At 39.9% G+C, this 20813-nt stretch overlaps 1 protein-coding gene across 6 annotated transcripts in view; it reads left to right on the forward strand.

Moving 5' to 3' along the window:
* TUT7 (terminal uridylyl transferase 7) overlaps nucleotides 1–19658 on the forward strand; it is a 61774-nt gene extending 42116 nt beyond the window's left edge. For 4 of the 6 annotated variants that reach the window (XM_058695545.1, XM_058695546.1, XM_058695547.1 and 1 more), the window contains exons 23-29: nucleotides 1854–1901; nucleotides 1988–2079; nucleotides 3683–3798; nucleotides 4910–5235; nucleotides 7192–7268; nucleotides 7627–7690; nucleotides 18598–19658. In XM_058695545.1, coding sequence (XP_058551528.1) covers nucleotides 1854–1901; nucleotides 1988–2079; nucleotides 3683–3798; nucleotides 4910–5235; nucleotides 7192–7268; nucleotides 7627–7690; nucleotides 18598–18665 — 791 coding nt within the window. In that variant the 3' untranslated portion in view covers nucleotides 18666–19658. The remainder of the gene's footprint in view (nucleotides 1–1853; nucleotides 1902–1987; nucleotides 2080–3682; nucleotides 3799–4909; nucleotides 5236–7191; nucleotides 7269–7626; nucleotides 7691–18597) is intronic. The other 2 variants (XM_058695550.1, XM_058695549.1) reach the window with 2 other exon arrangements.
* The last annotated feature ends 1155 nt before the right edge of the window (nucleotides 19659–20813 follow it).

Here is a 20813-nt window from a genome sequence, read left to right on the forward strand (position 1 = left end):
TAACAGATAAATAATAATAATTTAAAAAAATAAAAAATTAAAAAAATTAAAAATTTTTTAAAAAAGCATAACAGACAACCAGAAAGATGCCTCATTTTACTTCTTTACTCCTTTTCAAAGATTTTTTTTAATGTTTATTTATTTTGAGAGAGAAAAAGAATGGAGGAGGGCCAGAGAGAAAGAGAGAGAGAGAGAGAGAGAGAGAGAGAGAGAATGAATGAATCCCAAGCAGGCTCCACGCTGTCAGTGCAGAGCCCAACATGGGGTTCCATCTCTTGAAGCATGAGATCGTGACCTGAGCTGAAATCCAAGAGTTGGATACTTAACCAGCTGAGCCACCCAGATACCCCATCTTTATTCTTTTTGTATATATTGTATGCATGCAGTCCTCCATTTTCTTAATAATCCCCAAAAAGGGTTGGGGTTTTTTTTTCCATTGCTTTTCTTGAATATTTTTAGGCATTTATTGGAAATAATTAAACATTCAAAGCATGAATTATTATGTATGTATGTTTTAAATCATACATAAAATAGTATTTTAAATTAGAAATAGTGCTTTACCTCCATTTATTTCATGAACAAATTTATTCAGATCTGAAATAAATCTTTGACATCAGCATTTTTTCCCATCTTTCCTACCACTTTCTGGGTCATCTAATAAATAATATTCCAGAACCCAACATATATATATACAGCTACCTAGTGCATTTAAGATGCACACATTTAAGATCATATGGGAGTCCTTCATGAAGCTTTTACTAAAAATTGAGGTCTGAGTAGCATAGGGCAGGGGTGTGTGTGTGTGTGTGTGTGTGTGTGTGTGTCTTAATTTATCTTGTGTTTTATGATCTCCAGGATGACTGATGTGATCCTTAAAATGCTTGTTAGTTAGCAGGAACATCCAGTGCTAAAATGTTTTAGGTCTATTTGTGACCTCTATATACCTCCCAAACTAGCACCCTTAGATAATATTCAATTAATAGGTCTTCTCCAAACAATATTTTGTTGTTTAAAGTGAAGCAACTCCTCATAATAGGAAGGAGTCTATACAGAATCAAACATAAAGTAACACCTTCTTTTCTGATGGACACTTTCAAGATAACACTTGACTTATATTTAGGAATATATATATATTACTTAGCTGTATTACACATTTGAAACTCACTAGAAAGGAAGTCATTTAACACAGTTGACTCTTGAACAACTTGAGTTTGACTGCGTGGGTCCACTTAAATGTGAGTTTTTTTCAATAAATACAGTACAGTACTGTAGATATATTTTCTCTTATGATTTTCTTAATGTTTTCTTTTTTTTTTTAATTTATTTATTTATTTTGAGACAGAGCGAGTGAGCGAGCAGGGGAGGGGCAGGGAGAGAGGGGGAAAGAGAATCCCAAACAGGTTCCACACCTGTCAGCACAGAGCCCGACATAGGGCTCAAATTCACAAACCATGAGATCATGACCCGAGCCGAAACCAAGAGTTGGATGCTTAACCCACTGAGCCACCCAAGTGCCCCGACATATTCTTTGTTTTAGCTTACTTTATTATAAGGATGTAGTATATAATACGTATATAAAATATATGTTAATCAACTATGTTATAGGGAAGGCTGTGGTCAAGTGTAGGCTATTAGTAGTAAGTGTTGCGGGACTCTAAATATGTGTGGAATTCTGACCGTGTAGGGGGTTGGTGCTCCTATCCCACACATTGTTCAAGGGTCAACTGTACTTTTATTAATGATAAAGTATGTAATACTTCCTCTGTCTTTTATGCACACATTAATGTATGTATGAATAGTGGCATTTCCTATTTCATTATCTTTTTTGTTCTCATTAATTTGTTTTTATGTAGATCCCTTTGATTTGAATCACAATCTTGGAGCTGGATTATCGAGGAAAAGTAAGTTGCTTTGTTTATAAATGTTAATGTGGTCCCTTTTCCTTTTAATCCATCTAACTGAGCACTTTTAACTCTTTTCTTCTCAGTGACAAATTTTATAATGAAAGCATTTATTAATGGTAGAAGAGTGTTTGGTATTCCAGTCAAAGGATTTCCGAAGGACTACCCGTCAAAAATGGTAAGTGTCCATTGGAAATACCAAAAAACGATTCTAAAAGCCTTTATTAGGGCACCTGGGTGGCTCAGTTGGTTAAGCATCTGACTTCAGCTCAGGTCACGATCTCATGGTTCGTGAGTTCGAGCCCCACATCAGGCTCTGTGCTGATAGGTCAGAGCCTGGAGCCTGCTTCAGATTCTTTGTCTCCCTCTCTCTCTGCCTCTTCCCCACGCATGCTTTGTCTCTCTCCCAGAAGTGAATAAACATTAAAAAAAATTTTTTTTAAGTTTATTTGAAAAATAAATAAAAAGGAAAAGCCTTTATTAAGCACCTAATTTGTACACATGACTCCAGTAATAAATACTCTTGAAAGTCTGGCAAAGCTAGCCAGGATAAACAGTTGCAATACAAAGTAATCCCTAAAACCTTTTTCTAAACATTCCCAGTTCTGAGGCCATTTATCAGGAGAACAGGGAGAAACAGCCACACGTGGAATTTGGGTGGGAAAATAGGCCTTTTGGCGCTGCTGCTTTTCCTTGGAAACGCACATAGATGGCACTGCTGTTCCAGCAGCATTCAGCTCCGTGCCAGCCTGTGCCAAGCCCAGCTCGCACACAGCTAAGGGTCTTCCACCTGCTCATATGAAGTCTAGATCCTTCAGTCTACTTGAGAGTAATGCATCTCTTAGTGGGACCAGGAGAGAGAGTGTCACTTGTGCTGGCAAGCTCGCTGGTGTCCTATCACCTGATACTCAAGATTTTTATGGGACCAGACTCATTAAAAACAAAGCCAATTGCACAAAAATTCCCTTCAGTGAGCAAAAACTAGAGGGTTTTCTGTTAAAAATAAAATTATTTTTTTCCTTCACTAATTTTCTTTATAAAGACTTTTTAAATGAGCCTGAAGCATATGAGTGTATTAAGAGTATGGGGGTATCCTCAGCATTGGATCGTGTCTGTGCGTCTCGTTTTGGCTAGATATGCCATGGCTGCCCTCTACGCCAAGGCTTCTGAAACTTGATCCAGCAGATCTTCTTGGGGGTTTTGTCCTTGGGGATTCTAATCCAGGAGATCTGGGGTAGGGCCCAAGACTTGGATTTCTTACAGGCTCTCAGGTGATGCCTGTGCTCCCTTCTGGTCCTCACCTTAATTTCAGTGGCAAGGAGGCTTCACTGCAGCCATTCTTTCCTTCCTTCTGATATGTTTCTCCAAAGCCACAACAAAACAAAGCAACAACACATGGCTCCTTTGTTTTGCTCTATGTAGTCTGTGTAATGCAAATCCTAATCCTCAATTTATTGGGTTCTAGCCTTTTCATTTTATGAGAAAGCGAAGCCTTCGTAGCTGGCTGCAGCTTCCCCCGTGTCCTGGGGAAGCTGACTCACGGGCATGTGTGATGCTCTCGTGTAGAAATGTCCTAGAAAAACAGGCTCCCTTTATGGTTAGGGTGAAACTGTGGGCCGCAGGATGAAAAGGAATAAACCAACATGAAATTTAGGTAAAACTGTCCCTAAGCAGTATAGTAATCGTTATTCAAAAGAAGTTTTCCGATCGATACCTGGTTAGTAGTTGTGTTTTGACCTCACATTAATCGTTCATAGTTTTCTATATGTATGTTCTGCTAGGAATACTTTTTTGATCCAGAAGTGCTAACTGAAGGAGAGCTGGCACCAAATGATAGATGTTGCCGAATTTGTGGGAAAATTGGACACTTCATGAAGGATTGTCCTATGAGGAGAAAGTAAGTCCGTGTTCAAAAGGGGTGGTTCTGTTTTACTTTCTTATTGTACCAATTTTTAAATGAGGTTCTGTTGTAACAGAAAATAAACTTGTGTTAAATCCAGCAGTTCTCAGATAAATGATTTTTTGCAATGAATATGAAGTGATTTAAAACACGCCTTTAAGCACGGATGACCAGAAGTCCCTCGAGTTTCCAGATAACAGTCTTCCAGGCCTGGTCCCCTTTCCTCATTTTGGTCACTGCCCCAGTTGTTACTCAGCCATTCGGTCACCGGCCTCTCCAACAGGGGTGAAAGAAGAGAGGAGAAAAGTGAAATGAGTTCTTTCAGGACATCAGTGACACTTCCATTTGTACAGGAACTGGGCTGTACCAGACTCATCTACAGTTTATTGCCAGATAGGACCCTTCACTTGTATGCAGTTTAACCCTTAATAATTGCCATGGCGAAGCCGCTCACTTTGGTCACCATGCTTCTGGTGATGTTTGCAGGAGGGTCGGGGAGGGGGGAGGTTTGGGTTGCTTGCTTGGGACGAACTGTTGTTTTGGGTGGTGTGGTCTTAGCTGGACAACAATACTCATTTAAAAAACATGCTACTTAAAATAAGGCACCATCTAGAATTTGAGGCTCTTATTTAGTACTTTGGTTTTTTATTGAGATAACAGTCACTGATCACTGATACGACAAGAAAGAAATGTTTTTAACGTTTTAAGAACATGAATCTCCTAACCCCTGTTTCCTTGTGAACTGGAACTTCCATGGCTTAAATTTCTAGTGCCTAGTAAAGAATGGGCCGCAGAATTTCGAGAAATCACCCCAAGGATCATTCGAGTTTCATCACATCCGTATCACAGTAGGATACTAAACCAGGGAGTTCCACTAACTGCAAACCCTGGTTTTATGGCACTAGAGTAACTGTGAAAATCAAAAAGAAAACCTACACCATCACCCCGAGGTTGCTTCTTGATAGAGCAGACGGACTTACATTTGTTAAATTCTTGTTTTTCCCTCTGACACTTTCTGTTTCTGGTCATCTCCCAAACCTGGAGTGCTCTTAATATTTGGTCAGGTCTCTGTCTAGATTTTTCCTACTGGTGTTATATCATCTTCTAGAGTGAGGCGGCGGCGTGATCAGGAAGATACCCTGAACCAAAGATACCCTGAGAACAAAGAGAAGAGGAGCAAAGAGGACAAAGACATTCAGAACAAGCACACAGAGAGGGATGTGTTGACAAAAGAAGAGAAGCCCGTGCAGTGCACGCCTCAGAAAGCCAAGCCAGTGAGGACAGCTGTCGACCTGGGCAGAGAGAAAATCCTCAGGCCACCAGTGGAAAAATGGAAGAGGCAGGATGACAAAGACTTACGAGAAAAACGTTGTTTTATTTGTGGAAGAGAAGGGCACATTAAAAAGGAATGCCCGCAATTTAAAGGCTCTCCAGGTATGGATACCGGTCATACCTCGATGTTTGCCCTCGCATCTCAAGGGAAATCTCTCTTTTAAAGTCCTTTACTATTTTAGATACATATATTTCTTTAACACACCTACTTACTGAGGAAGATTTCGTTTTGAAGAAAGTGAACCCTCCCTCTCCTTTAACCCTGACCCTCTAGATGTCTTAAACGTATTCCCGGTTTCATTTAGAGGCATATAAAAGTCATTTGGTTGACTTTTCTAAGATGATCGGTGAATGGAAAACCCAATCATCCCCAGTGCCTAGAAACCCTAGCCTGAGTGACCAGAAAACATGCCACCGCTTGAGCTTCACTTCTCAGTAGGTGCACTTTGGAAGTGGAAGCACTGATTGGCCGTGGGGGAGGCACAGCAGAATCCTGTCAGGACCCCAAGCTGTGGATAGTGAGCCACTTGTACTTCTCTTTACCTGTGTACATGCACATGCCTAGAAAAGGCACTGAAAGGAACTCTGTTACACGGCGACTGGTGGTTCTAACCGCGGAAGAGAGGAGGACGTGACTGTTTTAATACTTTCCTGCAGCAAGCAGAGTTATTCTTAGGATGAGGAAAGATAGATGACCAGTCCATACTTGAAAATCACCCATACTTCTTGTCCCTTTGAGTTGTTGGATCTGCATTGACCCTTTCTATTAAATGGGTAAAGTGTCCACTCTGGGCATCTTTTTAACAGACTGTTAGCAGTGGGGGTACCTTCTGTGTACGTATAAAAAGTTAGGATTTACAGAGCGGTTTACACACCCTCACTTTGTTTCTCCGAACAAACCTGAGAGAGTGGATGGTATCTGATTGGCATAGAAGAGAAACCCGGGGAAGTCATTTTCTAGATTAAAGTAGTAACCTTTCATGTTTGTCCTCAATTACATACGTGTTTGGACAGTGGAAAAAAGTCAGCACTGCTGACAATTCCCTTAAAGTACTCTACGGTCATTGTCCCTGGAATACTCGTACCTCTCTTCCGTTTTATTATATCATAGCAGCAATATAGTGTCTCTTTTTTTAAAGACAAGATTTTTAGAGCACTTATTTTTTTTTAAAGGAGCTTTATATGGAAAGTATATTTTTAAATTATTTAATTATTGGTTTTAAAATAGGACTTCAGTGTTTATGGAAGTTACAGCTTGCCCTGCTTCTAAGGAACTCAGACAAATTTAAATTCAAACTCGTTGTGCCCTGATGTGCTACATAGACCAGATCTTTTATAAGAGTAAATCTATTTAAAAGAAATCAAAATAATAGCCATAGCTAACGTTCACTCAGTCAGGCACTATTTTAAGTACTTTATGCGGGCAGTCTCTTCTGATTTTCTCCCCAGCCCCATGAGACGCGGTATCGATAACCCCAGTTTACAGATGAGGAAACTGGAAATGCATAGATAAGACGTAATGAAGTTCGACCAGTTATTTTTGTAGACCCTTCTGAAGAACGGGCGGTGTGTGTTTACTAGTAGCACGAAGCACATTATCATCATGCTCCTCTTGGGTACAACTCAGAGGTGAAGGGATGCCCCTGCATCCCCCCAGCTTTGATGGGTTTCTTCCTCCCAGTTGGTAGCAAGTTCTACGTTGTCTACTAGTGAAGTTCTCCAGGTAGAGCGGTGCTTCTGGAAGGCTGCAGGGGCAGTAGCAGCAAGTCAAGGAGAGCCAGGGGGATCCCGGGGCAGGGATGGGTAGATAGGAAGTGGGGAGTGGGAGTAGAGAACGGGGCGTTTCCTCCAGCAGCAACTCAGAGTAAATCAGTTGCTTCTTGCTGTCCGAAAATTATGCTGCCCCCTCTCGTTTCTTCAAATACGTTATTTTGTCCACACAGTATACTCAGTGGGAACTTCTGTCACATCCACAGAAAAATGTTCTGTGAAAGTTTGAAAACAGAGCTACTGCTTTCATTTTACAGTGAGAACAAAAAGTGCTAATTTTTTCCTCAGGTATGTCTAAATCAGATTGTGTGTTTGGATCCCCTTCTCCACCTAGTCCCTTGAGACCAACTGGCACATTTGCTCAGGTAAACCTAGCTCAGACCTGAGCAGGAAGCCCTTGGCTCATCTGTCTGTCAGCGCGCACTTCCCGAGTGCTAGCCCTCGGTGAGGTGCTGGGCGCCCCAGGCCCTGGCCTCTTCCTTCTGGCTAACGCTCCTGGCTCCTCCCTCAGCACCCCCGTGCCGCGTGTGGTGAGGCTTGCTGTGTGCCGATGGCAGGGGCGCTTCCAGGGCTCCTGAGTCTCTGTCTTGCTTTTCAATTAACTTGCAGAGTTCTGCCTTCCACACGCCTAATTTCAGCCCTCTCTGGATATGGTTACAGTTTTAAGGCTGTTTCAGATGCTCTTCCTTTCGATTTTGTAAACCAGTCTATTTCATTTTTTAGGCAGTGCTTTTACATGAAGACAAAAAGAAACAAAAAACAACCATATTTTTGAGTCCCCAGTCAGGTATGTGGGTTTAAAACAAAAACAAAAACAAATGTGTGTTATTTTATTTATTGCATAGTTTACCACATGCCTTTTGAGATGCTTCCTTTGAGTATGTGGTTTTAACAGGGACTGGATGTCAGAATCACTTGGGGAACTTTTACAAATACAGCTGCCCTCCCCCCACCCTTCAGTGGTTAGGCTTGAGCCTGTGCTCTAAGGTGGTTCCTATATCATCCCTAAGTAAGAACCATAGCCTTTAATTATTTGTTCCTCTTCCACGCTTTTTGTTTCTGATTTGAAATTGCCACTGTCTTGTCAGCAGTATGTTCTCCTCATGAGACTATCTACCACACACAAAAGTAAGGAAAGAGAAATTGTTGGCCTGAACTCCTCAGAGTCTCTCTCTGTCTCTGTCTCTGTCTCTCTCTCTCTCTCTCTCTCTCCCCCCACCCCCCTCCTTCTCTCGGCTGCATCATTTATTCATTCCTTCAACAAATAGTGATTAAGCCACCACCCCCCTACCACCCAGCCTCTAAGCACAGAATATGGGCCTCAACACTGACAATACAGCAGTGGACCAGCCTCTTCTCTCATTTACTCCACATCCTTGTCAGAAGAGAGGCGTAAATATTCCCTATGGCAACAGGTGCTAAGAAACACAAAGCAGGGAAGGGGAAGGGAATGCTGGATAGGACTGTGGCATCTCTGATGAAGTAACATTTACACAAAGAAATAAAAAGAGGGGCAAGTTAGGGGAAGTTGGAGTTAGACTGTTACCACAGAACGAAAACCACATTGTCCCCCCGTGTCACTGAGTGACGTGAGCAAGGAGGGGTGGTAGGCGAGGTCAGAGTAGATGGATCTGGATCATGAGGTGCCTTGAGCGCTGGCAGGGATGGCTTTCTTTCTCTCCACGAGATGGACAGCTTTTGGAGGCTTTGGAGCACAGGCGGGATTGTGGGAATTCTGATGGCAAAGGTTCCCGTTGTAAAAGTCTGCTGGGCAGAGGTGAGGGTGGCAACAGAGCCACGAGGAGGCTCCTGCTGGAGCTTAGGGGAGAGCTGACACTGGCTCACACTCAGGTGGAAGCAGCAGGGGACTCGAGGACTGGTCACGCTCTGGATATTCTGAAGGTCGTGCCAACATGGTCTGTTGCTGGGTTGGATGATTGCATAGGACAGAATGCACCCGAGATGACACTACGATTTTTGGCCTGAGCAACTAGAAGACCAGAAGTGGGACTTCCTGTGCAGAGAAAGAGGAAGAACAGATTTGGGGACAAAGAGTCCAGCCTTAGCCATGTAAATTTGGCCGCTGGTGTTTGAGTAGAGATGCCAGGTAGCCAATGAGATGTATGAGCTGGGCGTTCAGAGCAGAGGCCTAGGCTGAAGATAGAGACTTGAGTATTGTCAGGGCAGAGATAGTATTTGAAGGCCTGGGTAGGAGTGGGATCGCCTCCGAGGTAAACACAGAACAAAAAGAGAAAAGCATTTAGAGGCTCAAAATAAACAAAGGAGACTGACAGAAGACGGTCAGTGAGGGAACAAGTGAGCCTGCTTCTGGAGTCCAGTGGAAAAGGGGCCTCAGAGAAGGGCTTGGCCATGTGTGGGTGCTGCTGCTGGGAAGTCTGGGGCAGTGTAGACTGATCAGTAAGCATTGCATGTGGCAGTGCAGAAGTCACGAGTGAGTTGGAAAAGAGCCCTGCCTCTGGAGTGGAGAGGACAAAAACCTGATTGCAGGGATTTCTGGTGAGAAGCGCTGGAACCAGTCTGGGCAACCAGACCTCCCAGCATCCTTTCCGGCCTGCCAGGCCTGTGGACAGATGCTCAAAGGACGGCAAGATCAGGAGGCTCTGAAGGCCTTTCTGGTGTTCAAGTATGCTTTTGATCCTGAAAGGGAAGGGGAGAAATTGAGGGGTGGTGGGAGGAAAAACAAAGTAACTTTAATATACTGAGACACTTTTTTAGCTTTTTTTAGTAAGAAGGGATGAAACTTTAAACTTGATACAAATATTCTGAGTTCTGGCCTGAAGACCCTCTTAATAACTTTGCCGTGTGTGTGTGTGTGTGTGTGTGTGTGTGTGTTTCAATAAAGTAGATTTAAAGAAGGGAAATTGTATAGGCAAATAGAGCATGTGTAGTCTTTTTAACTTGATTATATAGTTTCTGAAATTTTAAAACTTCATTGATATAACGACATTTTTGTATGCAGTGTAAAGCAACTCTGTATTTTATGCTCGGTCCATATATGTTGTATGTGTAATGTGGGCACACTGTTTTTAGATTGGAGAGTGGCTGTGTTAGTTAGAATGTGAAGAGACCAAGCTGTCTCTACCGTCACTGAGAAATAGCGCTCCCGATTCCGGGGCAGCCTTCTGAGCCCCCGCGGTAGAGAGAGTGCCTCCCTGCGCCCACCCACCCAGCCTGAAATAAGCTGGGGCGCAGTGACCCCACCCTGGGAAAGCAAAGAGAGTTCCAGACAAGGAGTGTTTGGTTGTCTCTACTTGGAATGTTGTTAACAAGAGAAAAATAAATGGAATAATGAAATTATTTAGCTACTTCCATTTCTGTCAGGATGGAGATGAAGTATCTCAAGTATATACAATAATAGGATTAGGCATTTCTTTTTATGCCATGTGAATTTTAGGGTTTGTGTTTTTTGTTTTTTGTTTGTTGTTTTTTTTGGTCTGTTTTGTGTAATGATTGTAGAAAACATGTGAAGTGACCTCAAATCTCTTTACGATCACAGTTTAAGAGGAATGGGCGTTAGGTTGGTACAGAGGTCAGGTGATTCAAAGAGAAAGAACCAGAAATCTTGAGAGAATTACTCCCCTTACCTAAAAGGGGAATGGTGTGCGAAAAGGTAAAGGACTCAGGAGGCTCTATGAGAAAACGCAGGAGCAGCTGTTTCCAGGGAAGATGTAATTGTTCTCAGTGGAATGCATGGATGTAAAAACAAGAAGAGTTCTAGTGGGAAACCTCCAAAATCAAACAGAAGTGAAATGGGAACGGGGCCCTGTCATGAGCCAATTTGATGGACAGTGAGAGCAACCACGAAGGACAGAGGAGGAGGGTGACAAGCAGCCTCTGAAAGCCAGATGTGGGAAACAGACCCACTGCCGTTTGTGGGATCACTTCCCATAGATCCTGCGAGAGTTTAAGGGTCACAGAGTTACCATATGTAAACAAGCCAAAAGAATGTTGTTTTTACGAGATTCAGCCTTGAACAGATACTTCCAGAACATTACACATAGGAAAAATACCGATCCTTGCTTCATCAAGATGCTCCTTTTGCTCAGGTCAGGGTGTTGAAGAACATCACCTCGACAGGCAGATTGCAAGGTGTGATTTCTAGCTCTGTGATCTTGAAAAACCTGCTTAGCCTCTACTTGACTCAGTTTCCTCATCTGTTACAAGGGGATAATCATCCCTGACTTGTAGGGATGTTGAGAAATCCATGTGAAAGCACTTAGGACAGCACCTGTGTGTAGCAAGCAGCGCAGAAGTTTGTAGGGATGGTGATTGCATCAATGCTCCTACACTGCATCCGTCAGCATAGCTCCTGCTGAAGGTTTTTACACATCTTGAATGTAGAAGTTTATTCTGATTTTATAAATTGTTTGTAAGTGGGGGAAGAATACAGATGTTGGACATCCGGACATATACCTGGAAATGGCATTACCAGTTCACAATAAGGATTACTGTAATTATCTTCTGCATAAGACTTGCATATTTATAAACATTTTGAGCAACTGTAAAACTTAAAACTTGCATTTGCTACAGAAGAAAAATTATTACAATAAATATGTCTACTTCATACCAGAAAAAAAAAGAAAAGAAAACATTAATGGGTGGTTAAAATCGATCTTAATTGAACTCTTCAAGTAAGTATATGATAGCTATTAAGACTTGTCAAATTTACCCACAGTATATTTACCCAAATTATCTATATTATAAATCTGAAATATATCTCGACTGTAAGTAGTATTAAATCTCCCCAGAGCTGCTCTTTTCCACAGTGCTGAATGTGTGGTGCACGGGTAGCCCCCCAGCGAGCTGCTGGTAGGACAGCCCCTGTTCTCTCCTATTAGCCTTATTGGCCGTAGGCAAGAGCCCGGCTTTTCTGGGCTCCAGACGTCTCGTCTATCAGTGCTGACGGCACCATTTAGCCCATCAGACCCTGAGATTCAAACACCCAGCCCATAATAAGCACTCGGCCAAGTTCTCTTTCCTGACTTTCCATTCCTTTCTACTAGGCTGTATAGAATTCTTAACTCCCAAATGGGAAGAGCGGTGGATAGACAGTTCAGTGAATTCCCGTGTTCTTCACTGTGACTCCCCCCCGCCTCACACACACAGCTGCCACAATGCCTTAGATGTCCCGTGAGTCTTATTGATAAGAGGTGTACACATTTTGAAAGAACAAGGAAAACTAAGTGGGAGAATGGTCAAGAATATGAGCTTTCAGGTCAGACATATTTGAGTTTGAAGTACAGCCCAACCATTTGCTGGCTTACTGAACCTCTGTGCCTCAGTTTCCTTATTCATAAATTGGGGTTAACACCTCACAGGGCAATTGTAAGGATTAATTTCATCTACAGAAAGCCCTTCACACAGCATCTGGCACATATTATCCCTCAAGTTATCACTGCCTTGCTACTGTTGTAAACAAAACCTGCCCCACTGTTACTTACCTCTTCTAACTTAGAGGACAAATGTATAATGGAAGTTTTTAACAAAAAAAAAACAGGAGTACGTGGAGGTTGTAGAACCATAGCCATCAACTGATTTTTATGCTTAAGTGAATTACTCTGGTTTACATGTAACAATTTATTCAGTATGAGAATCTCAAAAAACTAACATTTTTCTATTCCTTAATCCTCCCCTATTTTGCAAAGAAAATTACATTTCAACAAAAAGAAACTACATCTGTCTCTTCATTTATTCCATTTTAATCTCATGGTTTGAAATCTTAAAAACTGGAGATGTTGTAAGAGATTGGTGGTATCTTTTATCCCTCATAATGATGTATATATACTAGTATAACTTTTTTCCTTGACCAGAATTTAAAAGCCTACTGAAAAAAAAAAAGGGGGGGGTTCTTTATGATAAGGGCACCTGGCTGGCTCAGTCAGTAGAGCATGTGACTCTCGATCACAGAGTTGTAAATTCAAGTCCCAAGTTGGGTGTAGAGATTACTTAAAAACAAAATCTCTTAAAAAATAAAATAACAGAAGTACCTTTGTAAACAATATGGGGAGACCTTATTATTGAGTACAGATCATTCTTTTTGATACCCTTTTTGATATTCCAGTATGTAAATATACCATTATTTATTTAATCATTCCTTATTAATGGACTAGCTAGTTTCAAATATTTGGTATGTCCGTGTCTTCCAGGACTTTTTTTGCTTTCATATTCTTCCCCCAAAATGGAGAAAGCCCATACATCTCATATATTTTTAAGTTGATATCTAAATTTTTCATTAGAATTGCAAAGTATAACGCCTGGGGTCTTTTAAAATAAATATTGACATTTTAAAATAAAACTTCTCAATTAGCCTTAAATGTTTCAAATGAAATTAATATGCTTTTTCATATGAGCTACTATTCATTTACAGCTGTTTAACAGGCAGAAATTTTATATCATTTTACTTTCCTCCTTGAATTCCTTTGTTTTACTTCCATCTTAAGGTGGTATATTTTTATCATATATATTTCAAGCATTTTAGGAGCACCCAGGTGACTCAGTCGGTAGAGCATGCGACTCTTGATCTCAGGGTTATAAGTTCAAGCCCCATGTTGAATATAGAGATTCCTTAAAAATAAAATTTTAAGGGGCGCCTGGGTGGCTCCGTCAGTTAAGCCTCTGACCTCTCAGCCTAGGTCATGATCTGCGGTTCATGAGTTCAAGACCCACATCGTGCTTCTCTGCTGTCAGCGCATAGCCTGCTTCGGATCCTCTGTCCCCCTTTGTCTCTGCCACACGCTCTCTCAAAAATAATAAATAAACGTAAAAAAAATTTTTTTATTAAGATCCTAGAAAAAAAGATTAAAATTCAAGCATTTTATTAATCAACCTATCCTACTCATCTGTAACAAAAATATTTATACATACATTGGGTCGTTATGATTTTTGTCAAAGTATGAAAATTTCTAAATTGAGTTTTGCATTAGAATATATAATTGATCAAATGTTAACAAATTTTCATTAAAAATGACCTTTTTATGGGTGAAAAAACTGTTTTTTGTTGTTGTTTTTTTTTTTGCACAAGTCAGAGATGGGGCAGAGAGAGAGAATTTTAAGCAGGCTCCATGCTCTGTGCGGAGCCCGACACAGGGCTTGATCCCATGACTGTGAGATCATGACCTGAGCTGAAATCAAGAGTCGGATGCTCAACTAACTGAGCCACTCAGGTGCCCCCCAAAATTTTTATATTCACATACCAAATGTGGTGGCCATTCAGTGAGATAGATGGGACTTCTCCATGCATTCATGTATTGTTGGATCAATACTACTTATTGCAGGAATGAAACGATGTTCCTTAACCATTTTTTTTTTCCTGAATCTTTTGTTTTTATAGTTGGCAACCGTCGAGAAACCTTAGTAGTCTTTATGATAGGATACTAAAAATAACAGATACTTTTTCAGGGAATGGAAGCTGTTTTACAACAGTGCCACTCAGTTATTGTCATTTTTTTTTAACTAAATGCCCAAAAATTACATAGTAATGTAGCATCAGGAAGTAATTTTTGATGATCACAGCTATCAATGTAATTTTATGAAAGCTAAAAATTTGGGGTTTTTATTAGAAGCATTCACCCTGACCACAGATACCAGCATTTCATTACCCCAGATCCACATACCACATTAATATTTGGATGAGTAGGAGACATGCCACTCTTTTTTAAAGTAGGAGAAGAACTGTGAATGAAAGACAGGTGTGCCTCCTGAGAACCAGCCCAGAACCTTGGAACACTGCCGTCAAGTCCCCTCAAGCTCCCTGCCCTCTTGTCCTGTTCCATTGGCTCAGTAATACACATGCCCGAGTTTCAAGACCACTGTTTATATAAAACTCTATCAGGCACATTTGCCTAGTTACTTCCTCAGGATAAATTCCTAGTCAGAAGAGCGATAGGTTAAAAAGTATGCACATTTTCACAATGATGCCAGCAATGCCAAAACAGGATTATTGACAATCCCAGGGAGTCCCTGACAGCCTGTTTCCCCTACCCTCACGTCATGGCAACAGCCCCTTTTGCCAATTGGCTTGTATCCTCCATTGAAGGCTCATATTTTTCATGTTTTCATTTGTATTTCTTCATGTTTCTGTCTCTGTGTTTTTCAATTAGGGTATTCATCTTTGTTTTTTAGCTCTTTCCACGTAGAAAGCCATACATGTTTTGTCACATGTTCTATCCTTCACCGCTACCATCCCAGTTTATTATTCTTTCAGCCTCATTTATGATTCATTTTGCCACGTAGTCACTTGCTTGTTTGGTTTAGTAGTTCCATCTAGCCAACTTTTAGGTCCTTTCAAGTCATGCTTATAGTTTTGTAAATTTCTTGTTCTTGCCCCTCATTACATGAAAGTTCATCCACGTTTTATTTCTAGTGGTTTTACGTTTTTACATGCACATTCTTTATATGAAATTTCTTCAGGTTTCAGGAGATTTATTTTTATATATAGGGGATGTAGTAATAAGACTGTTAGTACTATTCATAGAAAAGAGTAGTTTGTGAACATTTTGGAGGAAATGTAAAGATACAGATATAAGCCATCTATTAGAGAATGGACTTTATTTTTTTCACATTTTCTTTTCAATCTTTTTTTTAATAAAAGATCATTAAGATGGTACAAGTCCCCTTTGACTACCATCCCATACCCACTCCATGCATCGTGTCCCCTCCACCCCAGAGGCATCTGTTATGCATTCAGATGTTCTTCCAGTTCTTTTCTAAACTTGCATATGTAGCCTTTAACGAATGTGTCCTTGGTGATTTTTTTAATTTAAATGATGTATTATACTGTGTAATAAGAATGTTCTACAACCTGCTTTTTCATATCTGTTTAATGAAGTAATTTTGAAATTAATATATATTGCTATTTATACATTTAGTTTTATTTTCTTTCCAGTATTCCATGTATGAATACAGAATATTTTATACATTACCTAGCACATGAGCATCTAGGTTGCATTTGTTTTTTTGTTACTATAAACAGTGCTGTAGTGAACATTCTTTTCTGAGTCTCCTTGAGCATATATGAGCGATTCTATAGTTTTTATACCTAGAAGTCAAACTGTTGAGTCATTACATATGTGCATTTTCAGTTTAGTTAGATATGGTCAATTATTGGTTGAAATAATTGCCACTCCCACCAGCATCCCTGATAGGTGAAAAATACTTTGGTGGTGTTCTCATGTATATTTTCTAGACTGTGGTGATGTTTTTGTTTATTAAGCAGTTGGAGTTATTCTTCTGTGAATTGCCTGTTCATATCATTAGCCCATCTTACTTGTTTGCTGACCAGTTGGAGTTCTTCTGTGAAGTCTCTGTTCCTATCATTTGCCCATTTTCCTGTTGCATTATTGTTTCCTTATTAATTTGTAAGTGTTCTTCATTTATTCTGAATACTGCTCCTTTATTATATACATTCTATGTATCTTCCTCTAGTATATCTTGTCTTTCTACTTGGCTCTGTTGCCATTCCAGAGTTTTAAATTTTAAGATAATCAAATGATTGACTTTACATGATTAGTTTTCATGGTCATGTGGCTCAGTGATTTTAGGGTCATCTTTAAGAAATTCTTCCTCGGGCACCTGGGTGGCTCAGTCAGTTAAGCGTCCAACTTTGGCTCAGGTCATGATCTCACAGTTCATGGGTTCGAACGCCTAGAGCCTGCTTCGGATTCTGTGTCTCCCTCTCTCTCTGCCCCTTCCTTCCCTGCTCGTGTTCTGTCTCTCAAAAATAAAACATTAAAAAAAATTTTTTTTCAAGAAATTCTTCCCTTATAAGATATCCATCTATATTTTCTTCCAATACCTTTAAAACTTTATTTTTTCTGTTTAGATCTTTAACCCATCTGGATTGTACGTACAGTATGAGGTGTAGTGATAATAAACTTTTTGTCCCTTGAATGAAAAGTCGATCCTAGATACTTTGGGCGGTTCAGAATATCAAAGATTTGTTGCCTGTAGATACTCTAGGGTATAAATACCACAGGAGAATGCTTTGCTTCTTCCTGATAGCACTCATTTTTCACTATAAGTTGATCATCTAGATGCTATGCTTTGAAAAGTTTGCTTCTGTGGGGCATAAATTTCTATTTGCATACTTAATATGTTTACCTTAGAAAATGTAGATAGTTAAGCAAAATAAAGAAAAAAGAGCCATTTATACCTAATTCTAGAGCATAACTACTATTTAGGTTTTGGAAGTAAAGTCTTCCCATCTTTTTCTACCAATGTACTAATAATGGCTAACATTTATTGAGTACTTTCTGTGTACCGGGTACTGTTTAGTTGTTTTATCTGTATTAATTGATCTATTCTTCACAATAATCCCAATGCAGATAGGTGTAAGGGCCCACATTTTACAGATAAGGAAAATGAGGCACCAAACATGATTGATAGGATTTTTCATTTGTTTTTAATTTTTCATGTTTATGAAAATACTATTCATGTGGTTTTATAACTTTTTATGTTATTAATTGTCCTATGCATACCTCATATTCCATTAGCCATATCACAAGTTTTGGACATTTAAGTTATTTGCATACTTAAGTTATTATTAGGTTTCTATGACTATTCATTTAGCAAAATTCCTACCCACCTCTCTGTCCTTCTGATCTTCCTTCAATTTGGTGATCAAAAATTATTTTAATTTGCATTTCTTTGATCACCCAATGATACTGAATGTTTGTTATATATACTCCTGCTTTTTTTTTTCCTCTTCCCAAAATTGCTTTTCATTTTCCCAGCTGTATGTTGGTGTTCATCTTTTCCCTACTGACTTGTAAATTCTTTAGTAGTAAGCATAGCAAGCCTTTTTCATAGGTAAAGCTTAGGAAACTTCCCCACCCCAAAATTATGTAAATATTCACTACTTCTTACACTTTGACTCTCTTCTATTTAATTCTCAAATTTAATTCATTTGGAATTGTGTGGAGAAGAAGGATATATTGTAAGAAAGATACCTAAGCCCCCTTTCTCCCAAAATAACTTATTTGACACAGGACCAGTTATTGAACAATCCATACTTTACCTCATTGGTTAAAAATGCGACCCTTGGCATATACTACTTTCTTATATGTAATCACTTAAGAATTTTCAGTTTTCTTGTTTCATTGATCCATTTGTTTATGCTCCAGAACAAGACTTATTAACTGTTCTGTAGTATGGTTTTAATTAGTAATCTACATTTCTGTCCTTCTCCTGTAAATATAATAAATGTTCTTTTTTCCTTTTTACATCCGTAAGTTATTGCTAGAATGTGACCATCCACAGGTTCATATCCACAAAGTAGTGATGCAAGATATTTATTTCTAACTGAAGAGTTTTTTGCAATCTGTTCTGTGTGGTTGGAAATGAAGACACTGATCTATGCAAAGCAGGGGTTTTGAAAAGTCCACTGACCTTCTGCACCAATATGGACGTAATGAACACGCCACTGTATTAGAATGATGTCACTCTAGCAACTTGCCTACCTTTAGAAAGAATTTTGACTAGGTGTGTGTTTAATTGATCACGTTCCATATGTGCCCTTTTTATACCTAGCCCTACTCACTCAATCCAAAACAAGTGACCGATGCCAGTGTGAAAAGTTTCTGTAAATAATGAATAATAAGAAGTAATCTTATGGCTTTTGTGATAAAGTGAGGCTTGTTTTATTTATGTTGGGTTTTGTTTTTTCCCCCCCTCTAGGTAGCCTTTCCAGTAAATATATGACTCAGGGAAAAGCCTCAGCGAAGAGGACCCAGCAGGAATCATGAGGGAAGGAAAATGCAGCACTCTAAATGGCCACTCAGGCGGTCCCATTCTCTTTGAAATTAGGTTCATTTCACAGGACACAGCAGTGTAGATCAGGCTTCTACTTAATACTCTAGGGAAATGTCAGATTTTTTTTTTTTTTAACTTAATGAAATTGTTAATGAGGAAAAAAAAATTAATAGAGTCTACAAATCCCCATAGATATAAGGATTTTAAGAGAAAGCCATGACATATGTATTTAAGCCAGGTTTTATTTTTTTTTTTTTTAAGCCAGGTTTAAAAAAAAAAAAAAAAAAAGCATAATTGTGGGCCAGTATTCAGTGAATACAATTTCATGGTTTTTAATTCTTTCGGAGCACACTAAAACTGGTGTGCTGATAAACCCCTAGTAAATTACCCCTTCTTTTCCATCTATAAATCCCTTTTTTGTTTTGAAGAGGGGAGATTATATTTATTGTTGTTTACTGAATCCTTGTGTGAAAGCATATCAAATATGTGTGAACTGCTACTACTGTATTTACTACGATTTACAAGCCGATTTCATTGATATTTGTAGAAGTGATGACGCGAACACGAGTACATATTTGTGTGAGCCTTCCGGGGTATGCAGCGCCACTGAAGGGCTTTGGTTTTTTTCCCCCTCTCTAATTTTAAGTTGACATAAAATTACTATGCTCCTACAAATGAAGTAAGGGAAACGAATAGTCCTGTTTGCTGCTAAAAACATTTTCAAATGAAAAGTGACAAAATATAGAAGTGCTTTTTACTTTTTATGATACTCCGAAATTAGGGTGGAGAACTTTTAAAACTCCCTGAACATGAAAGAGGCCGTCTCTGCCAATCACAAATTTGGTTGGTGTCATTTTGGGGTCTGACTGGAGCCCTCCTGGAACTGTTTCTCTAACTCCACAAGCCCTTCCAGAAGTAGTACGTGGCCAGAACTATGCCTCGGTTTATTTATCATTTTGAAATAAAATCAGAATTTCAACCTGTAATTTTATCCACATTCCTTTCTAGCGAGAGTCCTAATGTCGTGAGGAAACCAGATGGGGAGGGAGGGCAGTACAGAACTGCTCCTCTTCATCTGGCGCCCCCTCTCCTTGTGCTCATGCCAGCTGCTGGTCATCGGCCCCACTGTGCGCCAAGCTCTGGGAACGCGCAGAGGAGAGGCACAGACTTGGGGGGATGGAAACAGAGAGGGTGTTTGCTGGGCAAGCGTTCCCAGGTAGGAGAGGGCTCAGAAAATAAGACATCTGTGAGCCCTTCTTTTCACCTACCGGAAGACATATTCCAGTTAAGGAAGAATCCTATCGCGAGGAACTACAGAATCTGGGCAAGTTGTGGTAGGATCAGCAATCGTTCCTTACTCAGCTTTAACAAACCCAAACTCCTGAAGTAAAGCATGAATTATGTACCCTGGGCCGAAGCTGCTCCCCGTGACTTTCCTCAGCTGCTCCTCTTCTGATTTCTCTTGCCTTCAACTTGAAAGTGAGCTTGACCGGACACACACTTCTCGTCACACCTTCTTTGGAAAGCTTAGTGATGTGGTCTTCTGGCATGATAGCGGAAATCAGAGACCGGCCTAATTTTTGTTTCCTGGTAGGTTTTATTTTTTTGCTTGGATGCTCCAGTGTTTGTTTATCCCTATAAGTTTTGTGTCAGTGACTTTTGTCTGAAACCAAAGCAAATCCCATGGTTTTTTGATGGTTGGGTTTTTTCCATCTTGGGAACGTGTGTTCTTAATTTTTTTTTTTTTTTTCTCAAAAATGCTTTTGTCTTTTTTTCAGTATTCCTCTTTCTCCATGCTAGGAACACTTTTCAAATTTAATCTCCACGTGAGTGACTGGATTTTTGGTGTCATTCTGCTGTTTGCTGTTTCTCATGTGGATTTTGTCATTTCATTTATAATTGTCTTCAGCTTATTTCAGCCACCTTCCCTTTCCTCTCAATTTTAATTATCTTCCTCTTTATGGAAACCATGTTTTCTTATATCCTTTTGAGAATGTTAAAAAGCTTCCTACATTTTATTCTAATTCCTGTGCTAGATTTCAGTCCCTCACACTGGATCAACGGGACAGTGACCAGTGTTTACCAGCCCTGGAGAATGGATGACCCTAGGTTCTTTGCTCCCTTGGCGTGGGCCTGGTCAC

The sequence above is a fragment of the Neofelis nebulosa genome, chromosome 12 (assembly GCF_028018385.1).
Source record: "Neofelis nebulosa isolate mNeoNeb1 chromosome 12, mNeoNeb1.pri, whole genome shotgun sequence".
NCBI lineage: Eukaryota > Metazoa > Chordata > Mammalia > Carnivora > Felidae > Neofelis > Neofelis nebulosa.